The sequence below is a fragment of the Pleuronectes platessa genome, chromosome 15 (genome assembly GCF_947347685.1).
Source record: "Pleuronectes platessa chromosome 15, fPlePla1.1, whole genome shotgun sequence".
Lineage (NCBI taxonomy): Eukaryota > Metazoa > Chordata > Actinopteri > Pleuronectiformes > Pleuronectidae > Pleuronectes > Pleuronectes platessa.
This window is the reverse complement of record NC_070640.1, coordinates 2,361,394-2,386,298: the sequence shown is the minus strand read 5'-3', so window position 1 is coordinate 2,386,298 and position 24,905 is coordinate 2,361,394. Positions and strand designations below refer to the sequence as shown.

The window sequence follows — 24,905 nt, the reverse complement described above, 5'->3', positions numbered from 1 at the left end:
CAGCCTCTGGTTCCAAATCACATCACAGGAGCGAGTTGACAGAACCGATATCTGGGATGTTTCTGCTCTGACTTGGTCAATTGGGAGGAAGTGGAGATAAGTCCTCTGTCTTTGAAACAGTCTGTGATTCAGATCTTTGTATCAACTACTGAGTTACACAATCTTCATCAAAGGTTTCTCAGCAGCTTCTCCCCGGAGTGAAGTCAAACTCCTCCATGAGGATTCACAGGCAAGTTATAACAGGAGAGTTTTAATGCTGCGACTGAGGAATGAGCTCTGAGCCCCGGCGACCGGCCATGAGACTCGGGCCAAAGAAAACTTAACTGAGGAGGAAACGAGGAAGGAGCCGATCAGGTAAACATGTGAGTCATCTGCGTAGCGTCAGAGAACAGTGTGTTACGCTGCTGCTGCCAAACTCCAGACCTGCTACACCAGGAGAGCTTCCACACACAAAGCAGTGGTCCTCAAAGGGTTTCGAAAGGTCTGATATGTGCTTCTGACTTCATGGTGATCGATCTGATAGTGTGAAGTGAAACCTCACAGGACCATGGAGGAAAAGTCAGGGAATCAAACTCATCAATCATCTGTGAAGCATGGATATCAGTCGAGAATATTACTCTAATCCATCTTTGCATCTATTGCTCTCCTTCTCTTCATATATAGATAGAGAAATAAATATATAAATGTGAAGATCAGAGTCCAGGTGGTTCCCCAGCTCATCAGGAGCAATGGGATGCAGCTAGGATCTCCGTCAGCTGGTGGGAATCAGCTGATGCTCCAGGGTTTAAAAGGATGTCTGGTTTCAGAGTCAACATCTTCAGTTGCTTCTCTGAGGTCAGGTTCAGGTAAGTTCCTGACCAGATACGATGCAGGACACCAAAATGTGAAAAAGTTAAATGTCTGAATACTTTCCTGTATTTATTGTTGATTCATGGATTGAAGAGTCGAAAACGCTCACACACACACGCACACACACACACGTGAACACAGACACACACACACGTGCACAGAGGACATCACGTGTTCATACTAAGGGCGTTGTCCCAGATGAGGAGGCACATTTCTGCAGCTCCCTGCTCGAGCATCTTGGCACCGGCGTAATAACGCCTCTCGCTGCCAGCAGAACCCAGCGGAGGACTCCACCCTCTCCGCCTTCTCGTGTGATACCATCTCATTATTTTGGATTAATTATCTTCTTTCTTTTCCTGGTCGAGGCAGCAGGCTCTTTGTCACGCAGCCCCACGGAGCTGCCTGCCGGCGGGTCACCTTTCACCCCCCCGCCACGTCGTGCCGACTCAATCCGGTATCTGCAGAGCCGAGGACTCGATGGGAGGAGATGATTAACTCTGCTCCCTCTGGGGTTTTGACGAAAGCTGTCAATAAGATATTTTTAATGTTTCACCAAATCTATTATCTCCTCGCAGATAAGATCTTAATCAAATCTTTGGTAGGGAACGCTGGGTTGTAAAGTTAATGTTTCAGATTGTTATAAAACCAATGGCACCTTTGGCCTGAACCATATCAACCAACTACACCATGATTCATTTTAGCTTTTGTTACCTTCACCAAAAACATATTTACCTAAGAACTTATTAACATCTGGTGCTTATCCAGATATATGTAAAAGACTTAATTAATAAAATGCGTTAGCTTTTATATCTGTGACACTTGAATCTGAAACAAACAGTAGATTCAGACCTGAGGGGAATAAATCAAGTTTGTCCTAAGAAGCAAGAAAACAATCTGGAATTATTTCATGAATCTTTTTATTATCTCATTGCAGCGTTTTTACACAAACAGGAATAAAAATAAACCATTCTTGTTGTTCTTATTAATTTTACATAAACTGATAAATTCTCTTACACACGATGTATCAAAACCAAAACAAAATTAAACAAACATTCACATAAAAACCGATCTAAAGTCCCATTAGATAAAAAATAAAGAAAAGAAAAAATATTAATATTATAATAGGAAATAAAACCAAACAAATATTTACAAACTTTTCTGTTAAACTACAGTTATGTACACAGTGGGTGGTCAGTGCTGCCTCCTGGAGGACGGCAGAAGAACTTGTTTCCTTTGGAAGAAAGAATAAACGACAATACAGTTGAAATAACAAGATTTGTTTTCTCCTAAATTAACACACATTGGACGGACATGGGTCAATCACCGCTTCGGGGGGTACAAAGTGGGTTGATCCAATCAAATTAGCTAAAAACTGGCTTTAAATACGTTGTTACAAGTGTTTTAAATGATCAGACGTCATCTTCCTGTTATCGTTAAAGAAACGCTCCTGCACGTAAAACTCTAAAAGACACAAAGCCCCTGAAAAGAGTTCGTCCAGTAACGTCAAAGACTTAAATTTAAGGATTTCAGTCCCGATTTTCGCCAATTGTCGCCACCTACAGGCAAAGAAAGTGTATAAACACAAAGGAGCCTTGAAGGACCTGATGACAATGAGCTCTAACTTTTACAAAACAGTTTTGTTCCTGAGCATGATGCTTCTTTTGTATATTTTACAGTTTCATTAATATTCGTACTTATTCTTTTAAGTGCAAGAAAAGAGACTGAGACTCTGACATCACAGATTCACTTCAGGTTGTGGTTTGGATTTGATCGTATCCAGTGTTTCTGATTGGCTGAGAGAAAGAGTCTTAACATTTTGGGACGTTTGTCGACTTCAAGTTAAGAAAAAATTTAATTATTCTGACAGCAAATGAGCCGGAGGAGTAATTATTGAAGTATTTTCTTCTTTTTACCCGGGAAGCGTTACGATGGAGCCCTGTTTCCAAACAGCTCGACTGTGCTGAACAGATCAAGATGACTAGAGGATGAACAGAATGTTTCACCGGCAGAACAAAGAGTTCCACCGCATTCCTGTGGTGTCATTTTCTCCAAAAGGGAAAAGGTGTCAAGTGGATCCAGTTTTAAATCCTCTCCTCTTGTCACGTTTCCCAGATAACGACCATTTGTTCCCGTTCACAGGCTCAAACCCTTCATTTGCTCTACGGAACTTTTCTTTTGTCTCCGTCTTGTAAATCTTTGTTCTTGGCAGCAGCTACGCCGCCGCACAAAAATGTGTGGGTGAGAAGTATTTTTTTTTAAAACCCCTGAAACAATGAAAGACGCCGCAACTTAGAATTAACGTGATGCAACAAAGAGAACTGTAACCTGCAGTTAACAGGACTGACTCCATCGGAACAATCAGGGACGATGAAGTAGGACCTGCATCCGCCCGTCGCTCTCTGCTCTTGAGCCGACGGGCTGAACAAACAAACAGGAGACGGATCAAGACGCCGCTGAAGGGAATCAAACCGTCATCACGGCAGATCGGTCCCCGGAGCAACGGTCGAAGCCAGGGATACAAACATTGTCAGATCGCTGGGAGCTCTGAGCTCGACAGGTTGGACTTGTGCTGGAACAGGCATAGCGAGGCGATCATTAACTTTTCCGTGGAGATTTTCTCTGTTTGATTGTTTGTTTACTGTTTTATTGACGTGGGATCGTTTTTAACGTTACTCAAATTAACGTTCAGTGTAAAAGAAGAAGAAGAAGAAGAAAGATGTCAAGTATAAATCTCAGTACATTCGTCGTATTCTCACAGACACACACACACACACATGCACACGTATTAACACATATTTACAGAAGTGTTTCCACCTCTCCTTGAAAGTTCGTACCTCAAAATGATTAAAGATGGTGTCGGGGGCGGGGGCGGGGGGGGGGGAGGGGGCGTTGGCAGCTGAGTTGTTGGAAAAGTTCATTTTGTTGTTGTTGTTGTTGTTTAAAGGTTTGTCCCGGGATGTGATGAGCTTGGAGTGTGTGTGTTTGTGTGTGTTTGTATCAAGTTTTGCATGTTTTTACATTAACACACGTGTTGTGTTTGATAACAGAATCCCCCCCGAGCGCCCGGTGGATCCTCTGGTTCGACGTGATGGTGACTGACGGCAGGTGATCGGCTTTATCTCAGAGAGGAAAACTTCAAACCTGGAAAAGTTCGGAGAAGGACTTCTGATTGGCTTAATTTCCTCTATTTCTGATATTTTCATGATCGCCCCCTGGTGGCTGATTGTAATATATATCAAAAACTCTCCCTCCTCCATGTTAGTGGATGTGACATGGAGCAAATTCAAATTCAAGTAAACAACTTTTTTATAAAGATGTATGAAACGGCTTCCCCAAAGCGCCTTGATCGCCCTCTGGTGGCTGGATGCAGTACAGGTCATATTCCCTGCAGCTTCTATGTTAGCAGATGAGACGTGTAACAAACTAAAAAGTCAAACTACACGTTAAATAAATATTTGTCACAGATTCATCGGACATTTTAGGTTTTTTGTATCACACTGATAAGTAAGTTTGGTTTTAATTATTTGATGCTATAAAAATGGGATGAAGAGTCATGATTGGGCGAGCGAGTGAATCGGAGGGACTTTGATTCTGCGACTCCACGATCACTCTCTCTGAGCGTCATCACGATAAAAACTTCGTAACTTCGTACGTTGGAATCAGCTCGAAAAACCTGCAGTCACTCAAACCTGTGTTAGCATCGAGCTCCAGGACCAACACCGGCACACAGGGAGGATTTTGTTTCTGTTCATATTAACAACGTGACGTTGGAGTGGCGGTCACGTCCGGATACTGCACTGTCTGTGTTCTGTATGTACAGGTTCGATGCCCGTGCTAGTTCTGGTGGCGCTTCATGTGCAGGGCCAGGTGGTCGGAGCGGGAGAAGCAGCGGCTGCAGGCGATGCACTTGAAGGGTTTGGCCCCGGTGTGTTTCCGGTAGTGTCGGGTGAGCTCGTCCGATCGGGCGAAGCGCCAGTCGCAGCTTTCCCATGTGCAGCGGTACGGCTTCTCGCCTAGAGAGAGAGAGAGAGAGAGGGGGGGTTTAACAAAATGCATATTTCATATATTATCATAACTTTTTAAGATCATTAGTATTGCTCTTAAATGTTGGTTCCAGAATTGGTCGGATTCCTAATCTCAGGGTTTTAAATTGATTTCCTTTCTACCTCTTTATTATCTGTCATGAAAATTAACTTCTTTGGATTTGAAACTTTTGTGTGAGATAATTATTAATGAAATGTGTAAAATGATCCTTTTCAAAACCTTGTTTACCCGTTTGAATCTAAACGACATCACGGCTCCACAAAAGTGAAGCCAAAGCATCTTTATCGCTCTGCCACCTCCATGTTAGCAAATGGGACATGGACTAAACTGAAAAGTTGTGAGTAGACGATAACAACTCTTTGCAGGTGGTTTTTCCTCTTTATCACGTTTTCTGGTGATGGAGATCATCGCAACGCTTTTCAATTACTAACAATAATGTGAGGTTTGAGTGCACGTGAACATCCCGACGTCACAGTTTGATGCAACAACAACATAACACAACAAGTGATTGATTTCTTGAGTCCGAATCACAAACTCCCATGAGCACAGACTCACACCAGATGTTTTTTCAGCTCTTATTTGTGTCGTTCTCATCAGTGCTATGTTATGAGTAAATATTTGAATGCCAAATGATAATTGCCGCGTCCTGGTGTGAACCTGTGTCGTGTTTCTAAATGGAGGTAATGAGTGTTGAGGTATTTTTAAACGTGTGGTTTGCTGCTGTGCACGATGCGCTCGGAGCTACGGAGCTGAACTCGGAGATAAAGTTACACAGTGTGCTGTTTTGGACAATGCACTGAACAACTGGGTCAGGTAACACACACCTACACACACACCTACACACACACAACTACAGACACGCAATCCTTCAGCAGCATGTCAGGGTTGTTTTGGTTTGTTCACACACAACAACAAAAAGAACCGGGGACGAAGTTGTTTCAATCTCCAAACCGCAGAATTAAAAAAATGAACCATCGCAGCTGAAAGATGACTTTACTAAATTCCTGAGAAGTTTAGTGTTTGAGGAGCTGACAGCAGTAACCACTGTGTGTGTGTCTGTGTGTGTGTGTGTGTGTGTAATGCTGAGGGACACACCTTTATTTATAGTTACATCTGTCATTATCAGTGTGTGTGTGTGTCTGTAGAGTGGAAGGTGGAGCTTGTAACAGAAACTGTGTTTTAACTGATTCAATCTTTGGACAAATATGAAGCAAAGTGAAGGTGTGTGTGCAAAGCAAAGGTATTAATAGAATCATCTTAATCTCTCTGACTGTCTGATCTTCATGTGTCGTCCTGGAACACGACAAAAATGTGTTTGTTTATTTGCAGAGTGTGTGACGCTGATCGAGACGCAACAGGAACATTCACAGCTTTTACCCACTGTGGGGTGATGGTTCAGGAACGGGTCCCTGTTTGTGTCTCAAGCAGAAAATGCACAAATGCACAAATTTACCATTATATATTTGGGATTTGTTAAATATTATCAAAGAAATGTAACTGAGATCTGATGGATCTAAGTTTTCTGCATGATTTCTTCTGTAAAATAAAAGTTCATATCAGCAAACAAACTCATATCAGACCTTTTTATCGGCTGACTTGATAAATCCGTTGCACTCTAATAAATATTTGGTTTCATATGAAAGATAGAGGAGCATTAAAATGTAACCCTATTAAACTATCGTGTGTTTTCATCTAACTCTGCAGCCTGCTCATGGTTCACTGGACTTTACTGTTGATCATCTAAAGTAGATCCCATTGTTTCCTATTGGTGGCTTTAGATGAGCAGATAAAAGAAAGTTTCAACGAACCAAAGACTAACGAGTTCATTTAACACAACGTTAACACAACCGCACCCAAACCCTGACATTTCTCCGCTGTGCCACGACGTGTTGTTTCTGCTCAGTGAGCTAATCATCAACAAAGAGAAAGAGGCTCTGTTGAATGGGCCGGTTTGCACAAGAGGAGGAAAGAGAAAGAAGCCGTCGTTCATAACTGAGCCGAACTGGAAAGTAATGTCTGGGAATCAAGAGCACAAACAAAACTGAAAGAGACTGAAAGAAAACACAGATTCCTCAATCTGTGGTTTCCTACTTTCTGAAGAGTTGACGTCTGTTTATACATTTCTGAAAAAAGAAATCATTCCAGGATATAAAGGATCTGAATTAAAGACAATTTCATCCAACTTCAATGTTTGTTCACTTTCTGAAACCTCTTTAAAGAAGTCAGCTTTGCCTTTTGGACGAACTCGTGCCCTGTGAGGAAACTCTCCTCCGAGTCGCGGGCGAGTGAGCGTGACTCTCTCTCTGGTGGTTCGGGTCATTAAGTGCTCGTTAGCAGCTCAGGCCCCAGCTGATTAGATAACTCCGACTATTGGTCATCAATCACTGAGTGACAGCTAATAGTGGAGTGAGGGGTTCAAAGAGCAGAGGAGGAAACGGTTCGACCATAAAGCAACAAAAAAATAATAAAGAGAGAGAATCAATTTGGGGTTTTATGAGAGAATGAATGTTTTTTATAGATTTAATAAAAAAAAAAAAAAAAGCCTCTTAAAATGAGAATAACGCAAAAATATCCCAACTGCAATTGTCCACAAGATAAAAACTTTATAATTTATTCTGTAAAACGTTTTAACATTAAACAAAACTCGATTTAGAGAATCCTGAGAAATCCGACCTGCACCTAAACCCCACATCAGAGGCTCAGAAGCACTTCAGCCTCCTGTTTGGACAATATCCTGCTTCTCAACTTCACTGCACTTGATTGTTGTGTGTGTGTGTGTGTGTGTGTGTGTGTCTCTGTGTGTGTGTGTGTTTGTGTGGAGCACCAGTGTCTCCATATAAAAGGCTCTCGAGCTGCAGGTGTGTTGGTTTTGCTCTACAGATGAACTGTCGGGGTCAAAAGCGCAGCCGCCGCCTCTCAGACTAATTTCCTCCCGGGCCTCTGAGGCTGAAACGCTCACAGAGCAAACACACGGCGCTCGTACAGGATCCTGAACGAGCTGCCAAACGGTGGAGATCTGCCTCATGCATCATCCATCCTCACGTGCACGTTCCTCAGATCCAAAGGAGAGCGTTGCGTTTTGCAGAGATGCATAAAAAAGAAAATCACCCGCTTCCCTTCGATGGTGAAATCGTGTCTGGATGTGCAGATTGAAGAAATTGTGAAATAAAAGTTTTTTACTGTCTCAAGACTTAACTTGATTCAACTCGTCTTCATCAGGATGCAGGAGGATTATAGAAAACAATCTGATGAGATAGAGGTTTGACAAACAAGAGACATTTACTGAAACTTCTACTTTGAAAAATGTACTAGAAAATAAAGTTTTACTAAAGTGATCCTTTTCTGGTGAAATTGATTTTCAGCAGGAAAAGTTCTGCTAAAGTTAGTGACCTGTGCAGAGTGTGATCTCCTCCTCTTCTTCCACTGATAATAAAAGGATTCGAAATCACATATAAAACTATTATATAATATATAACAATATTTAACATGAGAGATTCTGATGTTTTCAGCGTCGTCCTCACTTCGCAGGATTTTTTTTCTTTCAAACTGTAAAAAGCTTTTACAGACAAACAAACACCAGCTGTTTGATCAGGTGGCTGTTTAGAAACGGACAAACTATTATTTCACTCTCTCACACACACACACAGACACACACACATGCACGAAACATCATAAATCATAACAGACAAACACTCAGTCTCAGCAAAACACACACACACACACACCATCAACCCATCAATCACACTGGGCCACAAAAGCCCCTGTCAGACTCATGTGTACTTTACAAAGGAACATATACATCGTATATTTACTCTATAGGAGGCTTCAAGTTTCTGTGACTCTCTGAACTCTCTGCATGGAAAACTGATTCCTGCTCATTCCTTATTCCTCTCTTTTAACTTTAGAATATAGAACTACATTCTATTTCAAATCAAATTTAGTTTGAAGCAAGTTCTTAAAATAGAGTATTAAGGCCATATTGAAGAAAAAACATCTTCCAGAAGAATTTGTAACATAACCAGAATAAAGTAGTAATCTGAAGTCTGAATATTTCCAAAAAACGAGAAAATCGTTCTTTTAATCAAATCAATTCAGAAATAAAAGGTTAAAAGTGCAGAGAACGTTTCTCCATTAAAATCTCCTATGACACGATGTGGCAGCTTCTAATCTAAAGTCAATTTGCATTTCAAATAAAAGACATTTAGCTGATAAGTGAACCAACTCGGAATGAGTCAAGAACGGTGTTATATGGAAAGTCAACTGACAGTGAGGAGGACAAAGGTCACGGCTAAATAACGGCAGTTTCCACCCACACTTCACGGTCAATCCATCAAATCTACGGCAAATACACTGATAAGAAAAGTGAAAAACAGCTGAAAACTCTGGATTTTTCAAACCTTCGACTTCAAACCACGAATGACTAAACCAAGTGTGTTTAACCACGAGAGGAGAGTAATAATATTCACTTCATATCCAGCGCTGCGGTTTTAGAGTCCGAGAGCAAACAGGCTGTTCCAGGACGCCCATAAACTCTTTGTGGAGCTCTCAGCTTTATCAGCAGGGCCGGTGTTTGTGAAGAGGGCTGGAGGGTTCCCTAATCAGGCCGATAGCGCTCCGCTCTTTACAAACACACACACGCACACAACACTCGCACAATTACGAAAGTCCATGTGCAGGACTGCCAATTGCTGCAGGGGGCCACGGTCAAGGCTGCCCCCCCCCCCTGATTAGCGATGGGTGGGTGAGATTGTTGTGATAGCAGAGTTGACGATGACCATAGATGGTGGTTCGACAACAACGTGCACATCAGCAGCTTCCGGTTGGTTCAGGACCTTGAAGACAACTTATGCTTTTATACTGAAGCTACGACAGGAAGTCACACGAGCTGATCAGAGGTCAGTGTTTTTATCGTTATCGCAGATCTATTGCGTTCTCCACTGGTGGACGAGGCTAACGCGGCCGATGGGAGATAGTTCGTCCAATCAACTGCCAGGGATATTTTATAAATCGCAGAACATTTTCCAAACACTTTCCCACAAATTCTCCTCAGGTGCGTCAGGTTGTCTGATTCGATTAAATTAGGAAAACTTTGAGAGCAGATTCCCACTCTAAATATCAACCGTTGAAAAGTAGGTTGAAAAGAGGAGGGGCGTTAAAAACTCAAGCCTTCATCAAACTGACACACTCACAACTTCCTGATACTTTCGCCTCGGGAAAAGAAAACCCTGTTTCATCCCCATGACAAAGAAACGAAGCAGACGTCCAGTAAATCAGCCATGATGTTTCTGCCAACAGGTAACAATGCTAATTAAATATATAGATGAAGGAACTACAGTACATTGTGGGTGTGGAAATATGCCTTCTGGCTAGGCAACATACATTTCCACACGGAACCTCCACATGCACGTACTGTATTATTTAACCAGAGCAAATTATAGTTCCTCTGATCGTAAGTTAGGTTCAACAAACATGATGCATCTCTGATGTTGCTATACATACATCAATAACAAGAGAGCAACGATGTCAAATAAGGTCTCTGACAAAAAGTGTCTCTGTGGAAACCATCAGCTCTCACCATCAGATTCCAGTGAGCACATGAAAACTGTATTAAATATGTATTTCTATCAATTAGGCAAAGATATCCCTGTCAAAGTATTGTGCTAGAATAAAAATGTCATGTTATCTGCAGCAGGATTATCAGGAAGTACATAGAGCAAGTAGAGATTAGAAGGGGACCTAGGAATGACCCTTGGGGTACTCCACGAATCAAAGAATAACCATAACTAACAATCATGTTTCTGTTTGAGGGATAGAAACTGTTCAGAGTCAAGTGATTTTTGATAATTCAACATCATTTGTTGAGAACATAATGTCAATAAGGTCAGAAGAAGCTGCACGAGGCCGAGGAGCCGCTCCACACTCCGGTTCGGGTTTTGTTAATTTCTTTTGATTCGCCCGGAGTACTTCTTATTGTCTCCCGAACATACTCGGGTCTTGAGTCATCAGCAGCTGAACGCGAAACAAGACCGGGCAGGCCTCGCTCCGCCTGATCAGAAGTCAGGTCTGTTGGTTGGATTAAGAAATGAAGAGATGAATAAATGTCTCTCGCACGCTGAAGTCAGGGAGCAGAAGAGAAGGAGGTGGTGGTTTCTCTGCTGTTACACTGGGGTGGACTGCAAGTGTCTTGAAATATCAAATGAAATATATTTCTTTGTGACATTATTTCCTGTATTTGTTACTTGTCAATAACAGAATAAATGATTTGATTGAAGAAACCTGAGGAGGACTAATCCCTCTGAGGATGATGTAGACCCATCAACAGGGAATACAGGAGTTTGACAGTTTGACAGTTTGACATCGTGTTAAAAAACAAAACCTCCCCCAGGTGCAAAATGGTTTTACAGCTGTGTGTTGAGAGACAGACACACATTAGATCACCATTAATCTCTATTAACAGATGCTGTATAGTTAATATACAGAATCTGTAGCAGAGAAACCAGATTCTGGGGCTGCGAGGATTTGGTCGCCCGCAGGTAAACAGTCCGTGTGGAGAGAGATTAATTTGTAGATTTATAGAGATTTACCAAAATCTGGATTTAAAACACCTCCAAAAAGTATCACTGTTTGTATTTTGTGCAGAGAAATGAACGATGAACTGAAGACTCTTTGCTCGTTTATCAGAAATTGTCATAATCAACATGTTCTCCCTACTCGCTTACATATTTCTGGTTTTGTTGACCCTTCTCACTGTAGAATTTACAGCCTGTTTGTCTTTTGCGCTGCTGTGACACAACTTCCCCCCTGGGATCCATAAATCTGATCTATTTATGACCACAGAGAGATCTTCTTCTTCTTCTACATTCAGTCACGTGCTCGCTCGCTCTCTCTCCCTCTCTCTCTCTCTCTGCCGCCGGTTTCCCACTGTGACATTAATCACATGAGTAAATCTGTGAAATCCAGGTCTGAGGCTGCAGGAGATCCACTGGTTTCATATTACAGAACGGGCAACGCATCGAAACCAGTCCCCCCCCCCCCCCCCCCCCCCCCCTTCCTCCTCCATCCTCTGACAACAGGACTGGAAAGCAGGAGTAACTGGTTTGGCCTTTATTTCAACGGTGCGCCTTCCCCCCTTTTATTTCCCTCGTCCTCCCCTCCTCCCTCCCGCTCTGTTATCTCTCTCTCTGGGGAAGCTCGGCCGACAGGTACGAGCACGTAGAAACACGCCGGAGGAAAAACAAAAAAACTCTTAAGCAAACCAACGTGGCTTCCCTGCTGCTTTAGCTTTTCTTCGGGCTAATCCCCTTTATAGTCCCTGGGTGTATCGAAACTGGAGATTTGACAGGATGAGGAATAAAACACACGAATGAAGTCGAATGAACTCAGTGACTCGACTGGTTTGAATCCGAGGATTAGTTTGGAAATGCAGAGAGCAGGAGCCAGTACATGTGACTTTACTGGGAGGCACGGGGGGGGGGGGGGGGACGTCTACACGGCCAAAAACACACTCTCTAAATTCGCTTTAATGCTTTAAATTAAAGATAATTTTTCAGATAATGATTTTACACACTTTTCCCTATTCTCAAAACCTCGAGATCTTATTTTACAATTTGCTTTTGTTTTTATTTTTCCTTCTTTCAGCAGCGATGGAAACCAGACACCCGGTGAACGCACTAATTTCCTCATCTTTATTTTAACGCTTGATTCTGATGCACATCCAACTTCAGGGCGATGAATGATTCTAAACTTATTGTTTTATACATAAGCAACAAGGATATTTTGTCTTTGTATCATGAAAGATGCAACACTGCGGAGACAGAGAGGTTTCTCTGTATACTCACATATTTTCAAGTAAAAGAGGTAGAATACATGATAGAGAATAATAGAAGAGCAGCTTTGGTATAGGAGGTAGAACGGATCTCTCACCAACCATAAGGCCGGTGGTCTGATCCCTGGCTCCTCCACAGCTAAATGAAGTGTGTGAATGGGACTGTGAGTGGCCATTAGGACCCGAGCAGCTCTGTTTGAATTGACTGCTTCCAGCCTCTGACTGAGGAGAAGGGTTCTCTCACCTGTGTGTGTCCTCTGATGTGCCTTCAGATGAGAACTCTTTGTGTAAACTTTGCTGCAGCCTGCGAAGAAACGAGAGGAATCATGAGACACGATGAAACATTTGAAATGTGCTCGACTTACACGTTTGCTTGGGACAATACAAGAGGAGCCAGTGAGATAAACGTATGGACCATGATACAATGAGTGGCATAAATACATAATTGTACAAAAATCCAGACAAACAAAGTTAAAGTATTAATAGTCTGTAGGCTGGTTTGAATAAACTGTAAAATACCTCCAGTTACTTCATTTATGAATTCTTAAGTTTTTATATCTCAGTATATGAAGCGTCTGCCAATGAGCTGTCATGATGTCACCGGTTCCCAAAACAAATGCAACTTAAATCGAGTCCGTATTTCGTTGTCTTACACTTTTTTATCAATCTGGTTCAAATTGAAAACTTTAAAGTTCAATTGCTGCCATGAAAACTTGAGTGAACTCCACTTGAAGATTAACTCAAAGTTTAAACTTGATATTCCGAATTCAAACAACGAAGTTTTCCTTGAATCAACAATAGAACAACAACTTTCTTTAAACATCTCCCTGAGTAAACGTCCACCTCGGCCTGGACAGTTTAGAAACGTGAACCAGGCAGAAGGTTCTCACCTCGTAAGTTCTTTAGTCTAAGATGAGACTTAATCGTTTGTAGAGAAGTGATGAATGTCTTGGCGCCGTGTTATTAAGTATGTCTGCAATCTTGTTTGTGCACAATTGCTTTTGAGAGGCGGCTCATTACTGAGAGATTCACATCTGTGCTCCGGGACGAGGGTTTATTTACACAACGCGGACACAGGGAGGCAACTATCTGATCCGACCTGTCGGGGCGGTTGTGTTGGAACTTGTTTTCATAAGTTATTTATGGATCAAACTGTCATTAAACAGCAGGAGATGTCACAGGACTCGTGTGTGTTTCTGTGCATCAAAGTATAGAGTAGATGCACCTCAGCATGTGTGTGTGTGTGTGTGTGTGTGTGTGTGAGTAAGAGTAGGTTTCAAATTGCATAGTGTGTTTTATCCGTCGCCTGAGGGCTTCTACACATGATCGGTTTTACAGTAGAGTTCAGACGAGGACACGTTGAACATGGGTCATCGAGTGCAGACAACTTCTTCATAACTTGCTTCCTGCGACCTCAGGAGACTTCACAGAGACATTTAATCTTATGATATTATCATAAAGTGTATTTTCTACGAATTTAACATGTATTTAAACCCGTGTCAACTTCCATTTGTCCTTCTCAGCTGCCACAGTTGAACATTTCGTTTTGTCTTGTCGGAACGCAGCTCTGCGTTTATTAGAGCGTGTTTAGATGTGTTGTGTCAGTGATGTGGATCAGCTTCAGTGTTTTCTGCCTTTACCACAGAACCTTTACCTTCACAGAGAACCTATGAAAACACTGGAGGAAAGGGAAACATGTGTCTCCTTGATTTCAGTAAAACCTGAAAGTGGAAAGCCTGCGGTCAAGCTTCTTGCCCCTGGTGTTAAAACATCTTGCACACAAAAAGGAAAAGTTACTAAATCAAGCCAAACAAGTTTTAGCTTGAGACGTTTTTTGGGCGTTAAACAAATGAAGCACGGACCTTGGTAGTCACAGAAGTGGATCCTCCTCTTCTCCAGCTCCGGGTTGTTCCGCCTGTTGTATTTGGGGCCCGTCAGGACGCCCTGGCCGTGTGTCATCAGCAGAGCGTGGGGGGACATCCCGGTCACCTTCATGCCCCCGAGACGCTGCTGGTACGGCGGTGGAGACGCAAAGCCGAGCAGCTCTGCGTGGTCGGGGCTCCCGGGCTGGGAGTTGGGGGGTGAGGGCGGCAGGCTGTGGGGCGCTGTGTGCTGGGAGGCGTTGGGGTTGACCTGGTAGTAGCCGTGCTGCTGGAGCTGCTGCTCCTGCATCATGTAGTGGCCGTTGGACGTGGGCAGCCCGACGCCTCCGAGGCTCATCATCGTCCTGCTGCCTGCGGAGCCGTGCGACGCCGGGGACGAGTGCGACAGCGTGAGGTCGGCGCAGCTGGTGATGGGCATGTGGTAAACCTGCGACTGGGGCGCCGGGGGGCCGATGTGAAGCTCCGTGTCCAAACTCGACTGCTGCTGAGATCCACTGACGCCTCCAGAGCTCATGTCGGGTTTGATGAAAACGTTGTTGACCACGGGCGGCACGCTGAAGACGGAGGTGAAGTCTGGCAGGGCCTGGGTGGTGCCGGAGGAGATGGAGCAGGGGACCTCCAGGCCCGGTTCGATCTTGATCTGCTGGGGCGTGAGGGTCTTGGTGTTGGGCCTGTAGAGCCCCGTGCGGAGGTGGGTGGTGCTGGGGAGGATGAGATTGATGTTGAGGCTGTAGGGGCTGGGCTTCTCCTCTGAGAAGAACTCGTCCACCACCGAGGCGCTGTCCCGTCTGTACTTCTTATCAACGCAGAGAGTCGAGGGGTTCATGAGAGGAACGTGGACCTCTGGCAGGTATTTGTCCAACTCCAGTCGAATCTGAAAAGAAAAATAAATAAATAAATCAATTAAAGCAATGTCAAATTATTCCAGAGGACAAGTAAATCATGAGATCAGTGAAACCTGAGGGGTTGTGATCGACAACATTTTAAAACCGCACGGAGACACAACGTGCAAACTCAAACAAATTTTGAATTAAATAAATTAAACTTTATTGCACAATTTTCCAGAAGCCCCACAGGTAAACAGAGAATGAAGAATTATCTTTTCATTTGGAATAAAGCTCGTTAAGCTGTAATCCAGCCACAAAGAGCACGAAGCCCTGAACAAACATCACGTCAGGGCAGAAACTTTTCCACGCACGTAGAATCAAACAATGTCAAACGTCAACGATGACGATGATGATGATGATCATTGTTGTTGTTTTCTCAAGTTGCCAGGGAGACACAACTGTCAGTCACTTCACTTAAAACGTTTTCATGCAACAAGACTGGGCAGGCAGTAAAAAAAACTACACAAAACGCAGGTGGTTGCCTCACTTCAGGTCCAGAGCATTATCTGATCCTCAGGATTTACTGGTTTGTGTGTGTGTGTGTGTGTGTCTGTGTGTGTGTGGGTGTGATTCAGAGTCTATGAAGCATTCAGTCAGTCCTTTAGAGGCGCACAAGCCGTTAAGTAAAGAATCTCTGCTGCAGGGACCACACACACACAGACACACACACACAAATGTATAAATGCACTTGTTATAGAAATGCAAAAACAAGCAAATATACCTATGCACACACTGCAGCCTCACATCGCACACTCAACTAAGCACAGACACACAAACAGGTGGAGAGTTCCCTGGGTGGGTGTGGCCAGTGGAAGTGATTCGATGCATGAAGAAGAAGAGGACGAGAATAAGCAAAACAAAAGAGGACGGCATGAGAACGAGGAAACCTAAACAATGTGAGGTAAAAATAGAGAGACCAGACAAAGTGCTTCCAACGACAACAACAGATGCACCGCCCAGCAGAGAGGAGGGGGGGGGGGGGAGAAAGAGGAAGAGAATGAATGAGAACAAAACGGACGGAGAGACAAAGGTTTTAATAAAACTGAGTCTGTGATGAATCTTCTTTACTTTTCTCTTCGTTTTCTTTACTTTATTACATTTCCACTCAAACCATTATGAAAAGGTGTTTATAATCTACATCCTCAGCATTTGTTATTTATTGTTTTTTCTTTCATATCTCTTTTATTCTCTTGTCCACCTCTTTGTGACCTGCTGCTGCTGTAACAACTGAATTTCCTCTTTATGTGGATCTATAAAGTTTTTTATCTTATCGTATCTTATCTGTTTTTTTTTCTGTGTGCAGGGAAAGATTGTTTTTCTACATATGCACACATCTCTGCTTGCATTGACTGTGTATATGCTTGAGTATCTGTGTGTGTGTGTGTTTGTTGTGTTTTTGTTCAGGATTAACGCTGCGTGTGCGTCTTTCATCGCAGGTGAACTCGCGGCAGCTTATCACCGCTGCAATCTGAGCGCTCGGTGAAATTAAAGTCTTGGGTATTTATTGGAGGGGGGGGGGGGGGGGGGGGGGGGGGGGGAGCGAGGAAAACAAAAAACAGCCTCTCTGTTTCCTGCTCACTGAGGACTCCTGTGTGCCGGGACTCAAACAGCCGGGGTGCTGCAGGGTGCTGGCAGCTGGGACCCGCTGGTGCCCTTGTCCCTGTTTGGTTCCTCCTTCCTGCCGTCCGACTCGGTTCCCTGATTTATCTTCTTCTTCTCTCACCACGGACGTTTCTCTCTTTAGCCTCTTCATGCAGAAGGAAAAAACGTCTTTGCAGAGAGAAGTTAGAGTCGTGTGTTGGGGTTCGGATAAATGACACATGTCTACATGCTGTTAGATAGTACGACAACTGGCAGTTAACCTGATGTAGCTCATGGGTCAGGGAAAAGAGGCAAACACACTATAAACTACACAATAAAGCTCTGATTGTGTAAATCTAACCGAAGCAGTTTTTCTATGAATCATCTACAGTGTGGTGCACTTATCTTAATTCATCCCACCAGAGTTATGATAACATGAGAGAACTTGTTGTGCGTTTGCTGCCCGATGTCGTCCATAAGGTTTTTACCATCCACGCAGACAGTCGGACCAGTTGTGCTTGTACTAGAACTTGTCTCTCACTCTTTAGTCTGTGTATCTGTCGCTCAGAATCTACTGTGCTTGAGAGTGATGTACGTGCACCCCCGCTTCCCATAACCAACATCACCTCCCACTAAGTGTTGTGGTAATCTGTCCAAGGGTTTTTGCACAATCCTTCTAACTAACAAACAAACTCAGATGCAAAGATAACTTCTTTGGCAGAGGCGCTAGGTTCAAGGTAGAGCACAAACATCCTCCTCCCAGATCTGCAGCTCAGTGTAGTTCTTTCCTGACCGATGCATCGCCCACAGTAGTTTTCATGTAATCCTGCTAAAAACAAACAAACCAGTAAAACATAACGTCCTTGGCAAACGTAATAAAAAACCCATAAATGATTGAGAACGAGTCCCTGACCGACGCCAGCTCCTGTTCTAACTCCACTTCCACTGGAGGAATTAAAAACCTGCAACCGTCAAAGTCTGTTTTCACTCAGGTGGAATCTCTGCGTTTTGATAGAAGCTGTTTCTCAGTAATTTGGAAAATGCCTCGTTAGTGAACGCACGGCAACATCAAAGCAAACCGGTTGAACAACTACAATTAAAAAAAATGTCTCCGTATAACTGAGCTCGACGACAGTAAAAGATCTTTGGGCCAAGACGGAGTCGGTTAATAATTGGAGAACACGTACAACTGCTCCGCTCTGAATCCTTCTGCCTGATAACAGCCTGTTATCAGCTCCACTCAGGTTTATGGGATGGAGTGGGAGTTTCCACACAAACGCCAATATGACATGTTCTACAAAGAGAATCAGCTCCAAGAGTTCCTCTTATCGCACTGCTTTTCCATTCAGGTATAGAATATCAGCTCTCAGAGTCTTGAAACCGGCAGGAGAGCTGATATGAGTCTTCACCTCACTCTATAACAGATGTTGCTGTACATGAAGCATGCCTAGGGGGCGCTGTTTCCCCAGAAAAAATCTATAGAAATGGAGGGAAATGGCAACTTCTCTGCTGACAAAAGCAGCCATCTTAGTTCTGAAGGAATTTGGTTTGAAACTGAGTGAATTTAAAGATGGACGACACGACAGCTTCGTAAAAGTGAAGCCAAACCATCTCGATCCCCCCCGGGTGGCCGGCTGCAGTATAGGTCATAAACCCTGCCTTCTTAGCAAAGTATGTTAAACGAACTCATTATCCCGTTATCTTCCTCCCGCTGATCAAAAAGCCTCGAAGCCACAACGTCTGCTGCGTCTCCATCGGCCTCCTGCTCCTGCTCCTGCTCCTGCTCCTGCTCCTGCTCCTGCACGTCACCTGGACTTTATGGTTCTGAGGAATGCGGAGAGATGGTGGCCAGTCGCCTTTGGATCTCCATAAAGTGATAACGCCGGGGCCTCCTGGTCTGCTTGCCGTTAAACAGCGGAACAGGAACCGAGACGTGGGGGGGGTCATAAGAGCAAAAACACAACCTTTGAGACCGACAGGTTTTATTGCTGCTGATAGAGGCGGAGATAGGGAGACTTGTTTTGGTTTTACAGGACAGTCACAACTGAGAGTTACTGCAGGCGGACAAAATAAAACATTTATCATCATATATCAAAGAGTGAGGAGTTGATATACAAGTGTAATTACAGGGATAACAACTTTTATTTTACATGTAAAAGTAACTGTAAAGTAAATTGAATGGTTATCCTACATCACGTGCATTTAAATATCTTTTTTATATCCGTATAATGTGAACAAAAGTTTTGATTATTCTGTAAAATAAGTTTTAAAACACTGCTAGTGACTTGTCTCATATCAGCCAATCTATAATCACTCAGACTTTATTACGAGAATTAATGGATACTACCACCCATAAATGGAGATATACTTCAATATAAAGATTCTATGTACACAGAAGGGATTTACATATATGAGCTGACCCTGTGGCGTATGTGTGAGAATCTGGTTGACATTAATCTCTCTGTGTGATAAGGTTACACACTCTGTGTGTTGATTTCCGCTCTGTGACACGACACAACACATTTTTCCAAAACCTGCCGTGAACTATTGTGAGAACAGAGGTCGTCTTGGGACAGAAACCAAAATATCCGTGTGTTCAGGTGAACTCTGTGCAAACGATACGATTCCTCACGTGTTGACCTCCGTCTCTTGTTTCTCCCGTCTTTTGTCCCACACAACAGAAAAAGGTGTCTTTTCAAATGTCTTCCCAGCCGTGGACACAGAGTTCACTTCCTGTATTTTGATTTTCAAATGTTCCTAGGTACAATCCCTTTGCATGGTGATACAAGGAAATCTCAGCCTGGGGGGGGGGAAGTGAAGGAATAAACAACGTGGTACTTTGTCAGCTTCCTGTAACTGAACGTTTTCAGAGACACTCACTGAGCTCTGCCACAGAATGACATCACCTTTTGTTTTCCCCTCATCAGACTCGGTTTCTCTGTTTTTCCAGACGAGTCGAGGATCAACAGTGACGGTGATTAAAAGAGGTTTAGAGGAGTTCTCCCACCGCAGGTTTTAGAAAACAGCCGAACACCAGCGTCTGCGGCCGCCGTGTGTTGTCTGGTGGCCGGGGCATGATGGGTAATGATGACATCATCAGACCAAACAAAACGAACAGCATGAGTCACATGATGAAATCTCTGCGTCCTGGTCAGTTCTGCTGCAGCATCAGACTGATTCATGAGTCTGTAAATACGTCAGGTTGACTTGTGAAGTACCTGAATTGATTTTTGCAAAGCAGATAAAACCAATTTCAATGATTCAATTTGAATTCCCTGTCGGCAATCAGTAGTAAAAATAGGTAAACAAAAGTAAGAGAAGAGTTGAGGAGAAGAATGTGTCGCTGACAGACGTCCATGCTTCAAAGAAACGTTTCCATCTATTCTTTAAAACACATGAGGACGACTGAGCACGTCCCAGATGTTTGCTCGTCTTCAGAAATGAACAAAAAACGAATTATTCCGGTCGTCTCTTTTCATCAAACTTCCAAATCAGCGACTAAATGAGAGATTCCTGCGAGTTGAGACTCGCCAACAGACGCTCGCTCACATGCAAATCAGCTGCTGAGTGTTGTGCTGCAAGTCAAATCATTAGTCAGAACAAAACCATCAACGTCCTTCAGCCTCTGCAGCAGGAGGCAACAAGAAGAAACACAGGAGCCACCATTCACTAACAGGAGGGGTGGTGGTGGGGGGGGGTCAGTCTGGTAAAAGCTGTGACTTTAGGAGAATGAATGTAAACACAACGAGAATCGAACTCGATCCCGGGAAGTAAAGAAACATCTTGAAAACCCTGGAGAGCCTCAGAAAACCATATCTGAGTATTGATCTTCAGGAACCATGAGGCGTGACAGGGAACACGCTCTCGAGCCGCTCGCCATGAAGTTACTCTGTAACTTGCCCTGTCGTCTGCACTCCGTCTTACAGGAACACCCCCCCCCCACCCCCCACCCCCCCCCAGCCCGAGTGATATAATGACTGAAGAATCTGGAAATCGGTTTCATATCAGTTACTTATTCTGTCATTACAGCTGAGGAGCATGAACACAATCGCTCCACATGTTCAAACCCTGTGTCCTTTGTTTTTTATGTTTCTGCTTCCCCCCTCAAAACGTGGAAGCTTTTTGTTATTTAGTAGTAAGATTAAAAAATCTATGAGTTTTGATTGTTATTAGGACAAAACAAGAAGATGAAATATCACAGACTTCACCAGAAGACTAAATTCTCTACTTAAACCCGACTGATTGGTTGGTTGGTTTGTAAAAATGGGCCGATATGAGCCAATCAGAGCCATTTCAGTATTTCAGGTTTGATAACAACATCTTAGGAATCATAGAACTTTTTTAAACACACACACTAATATCCGTGTGGGTCGGGCTCTAGTCCCGTTCTACGTTACAGCCTGTGGCCACATCTTTTCTAACTTCTACACTAACAACCAAATACTTCAAGTCTCGAAGTGACAAGGGGATGTTTCTCCAGAGCCTCAGAGAAGCGAAGCCCCCCCCTCCCCCCCCCCACACACTCCTGTCTAACGGCTGCACACTAATCAATATCTTAAATGAACCGTATGGATTCCTCTCAGCTCTACAGAGTGTTGTGTGTCTTTCAGCTCATTGTTTCTCTGCTTCACTGTTTTATTCCAGTTTCACAGCTCTGATCGTTATCAAGCAGCAGGAAGCAGCGGAAATGAAACTTAACAGGCTCAACTCCAAACATCACACACTGAAGTTAGTGACAACACAGCGAACACACAACAAATCAGAGCTAAATACAAGGAAAAACAATATTAATCTCAATATTTCCCACAGAATTATTTAAATCTATGGCGATGGCAGGAGATGTGTCACGTGTAACAGATTCCTAGAGACGGACCAAAGAGAGAAGATCAAACTATCACTGGTTGTCTGCGTGGATGGTAAAAACTTTATGGATGAGCATGAGGCCCCGAGCAAGACATCAAGTCAGAGATCTGTCATAGTGTTCTATCTTGTATCCGTCGTTTTTTTAAAAGTAAAAGCACTTTGCAGAGTCATGAAGTCGTGACCTCACAACGCTGGGGGGGGGGGGGGGGGGGGGGGGGGGACCTTTCACTGCTGCTGTGACTTTCTCACGAGACCGGCTTCTATCATCCTGGCTCTGGCCTCGGGGGGGCCTGTGGAGATGCGGGCCCTGCTCAGACAGGTCGAGCCACATACTGCTGTCACGACATCGAGTTCAGAGCTCTCTTTAAAATACCAGCACAATGACACCCAGACATGTCTGAGAGGAGGGGGGGGGGGGGGGGGTGGGGGGGGGTGGAAGAGAGTGAATGTACTGTTGCACTTATAGAGGAAAAAAGGAGAAGATGAAATGAAAAGTGAGGATCTGTGGTGTGGAGGGTGTTTAGAGAAACCAGCAGCTTCCTGGTGGATCCGGAGCACAGGAGGTGAAACCCACTGGGCTGGCTCTGATTTGCCTGAGAGAGGGGGGGGGGGGGGGGGGGGGGGGGGGGGGGGCGACTACTTCACTTAACCTCGACTTCTTTGTTCCTGACAGAGTCGTGTTTTGCATGAGGCCGAGCAGGTGAATGGAGCCATTTTGAGTCGAGCAGAAAGGAAAAGTGACACAGTCCAAGCTGGTGCACAGAATAATCATAATTTAATAATAGGTCTTTAAAAAGTTCTTAATTAAAAACTTATGATCATTTACTTCACGTTTCCCTCCTCAGAGGTTATTTATCTTTTTTTCTATCTAGTCAATGACCAGTGTTGCTCTGGTTTTCAGCTGTGGCTCCGGAGGTAGAGTGGGTCATTCACTACCCCAAAGGTTGGTTGTTTGATTCCCAGCTCCCCCAATCCCTGCATGCCGACGTGTCCTTGGGCAAGGTACTGAACCCCACACTGCCCCTGATGGCTGAGTTGATAGTATGTGATGGAAAAAGAGTGTGTGTAGTAGCATTGTATAAATGTGTGTGTGTGTGAATGTGGCTTGAATGTTCAGCCAGTCGTCAATAACACTACAAAACCACAACATGAATAAAGTCCATTTACCTATACATTGTGATTCAAAGGATCGCACAAAGAAATACACAAAAACGACTTCATTTAGACCAGTGACAGTCACAGTGTGTTACATGTATCTGCAGCAGTTCACTGCTCTCCTTCCATGTGTGCAACAAAAACCAACAACGTCAACCTGCCCGACTCACACACAACACAACACAACACAACACATGGGCATCTACCGGACTGTACATCCAACATTCACCAATGGAATCCAGCGTTGACCCTGAGAGGACGGGATCTGTGGATGTGTTGATCTGTGGATGTGTAGATGTGTAGATGTGTGGATCTGTGGATCTGTGGATCTGAGACCAGTTAACCACACACATGGCGAGAGGCCAAACTCGGCACCGTTTGAAGGGATCCGGTGTCTGTTTGCGTTCTGCTGTGATCACTCAGGCCCGACGCACAATTCAAAGCCATCTAACTTTAATGCGGCTGTCATGTCACTCTGCGGTGGTCAGAGGTTTAACAAACAGGAGGTCGGCTGCTCGTTAAAAACCTTGTTTATCTCTCTACCTGCTCCGGCCTCTTAGTGCACCGTGACGTTAACCTACATCCTGAATCCTTCTGGCACGGTGAGGTTACTCCTGGTTTCGTGTCCAGAAGGGATTCACAGGAGACATTTTACAACCTCAACCCGCTCGTCCATCACGTGATCAAATCCCATGACTTGACGGCTCCTGCAGGCAGGAATGGACCTGAGACGTCCCCTCGGTCTCAGCTTGTTCTATGTGCAACAATCTGAATAATAAAACTCCTGCAGTGTACTAACCTCATTGTTTACAATGCCACAACACAAACGCAAATAAAAAGCTTGGTCGGTGTCATATAACAACACAACCAGCTCCATCTTTTACAAACACATTTCCATACACAACTTCACTTTGAATCCAGCGAGCAGAGCTTTACATAAAGACGTGGATGCTTTGAGCCGCAGAGTTCCCTCCAGTAGCTCCAGAGCCGGTTTACTGGGAGACGTTAGTGACCTGTCAGGTGTGTGTGGGACTTTAACCTGCGTTTACAGGTGAGCTGCCTCCTCCAGGTCAAGACTCAGCCTCATGCACTGATAATAAACAGCACGTGCAGCTCAAGCGCAATTAAATGGTTTCTATTTATCATTAAATAAAACATTTTTGTGTGAGATTGAGAAATCTACTGTGTCTGTTAAGGCTTTCAAGATGAATTACCTAAAGGTAAATATAATACGAAATATGATCCTATAATTAAAACACAAGAAGTGGTTCACCGAGACCCCCGGCTACACGCGGCGGGTCGGCACAGCCTCTCACCCCGGGTTTGACGTCCTCGAACACGGACGCGTCCTCAGCGCCGTCCGCTCCCGACATCCTCACCGGCTTCAGCTGCGTGAACACGGCCCGCTCCTCGGTGGCGTGCGGAGGATTCATCATGGACAATCCTACACTCGCTGCCATTTGAAGTACTTTTAAAAGTTCACGTGTACAAATGGAGGTTTTCTTCTGGGTTTACGTGCGTAAAGAGGGTTTTTTTATGCGTAATGCGCTGAAAGCAACCACGGAATTCCACCGCCCTTCTTCCCTCTGCTGTGGCTCCGAGGGACGTCTCACCTGAGCTCAAGTACGGACCTGCTACCTGCAGGGGGAGACCGACGGGGGGGGCAGCCAATCAGGGCGGAGGAGGCGTGTGGAGGGCCAATCAGCGGCGAGGACTGAGGAGGAACTCACCTGAGAGGGCTGCAGGAGAGGAGGGGGGAACACACACACACACACACACACACACACACACACAAAGAGATACGCGCACACACACACA

The 24,905-nt window shown here is 44.2% G+C and overlaps 1 protein-coding gene across 1 annotated transcript; it reads right to left on the bottom strand.

The window, feature by feature from the left end:
- Positions 1-1,749: 1,749 nt before the first annotated feature.
- On the bottom strand, positions 1,750-24,699 carry klf5l (Kruppel-like factor 5 like). The gene is made up of 4 exons (XM_053441864.1): positions 24,404-24,699; positions 14,581-15,475; positions 12,963-13,022; positions 1,750-4,862 (listed from the first exon to the last, which is right to left on the bottom strand). Exons 1-4 carry the CDS (start codon positions 24,545-24,547, stop codon positions 4,684-4,686), a joined length of 1,278 nt encoding a protein of 425 aa, XP_053297839.1. The 5' UTR covers positions 24,548-24,699; the 3' UTR covers positions 1,750-4,683.
- Between the last annotated feature and the right edge of the window lie 206 nt (positions 24,700-24,905).

What these genes read in the sequence shown, in the direction of transcription:
- klf5l (XM_053441864.1), bottom strand. Translation starts at nt 24,547, where the DNA reads ATGGCAGCGAGTGTAGGATTGTCCATGATGAATCCTCCGCACGCCACC. An exon ending in TCGAGGACGTCAAACCCGGG is followed by an intron (nt 15,476 to 24,403) that starts GTGAGAGGCTGT and finishes TTTTCTTTTCAG; the next exon opens with ATTCGACTGGAGTTGGACAA. An exon ending in ACATCAGAGGACACACACAG is followed by an intron (nt 4,863 to 12,962) that starts GTGAGAGAACCC and finishes CTCTCTCTCTAG; the next exon opens with GCGAGAAGCCGTACCGCTGC.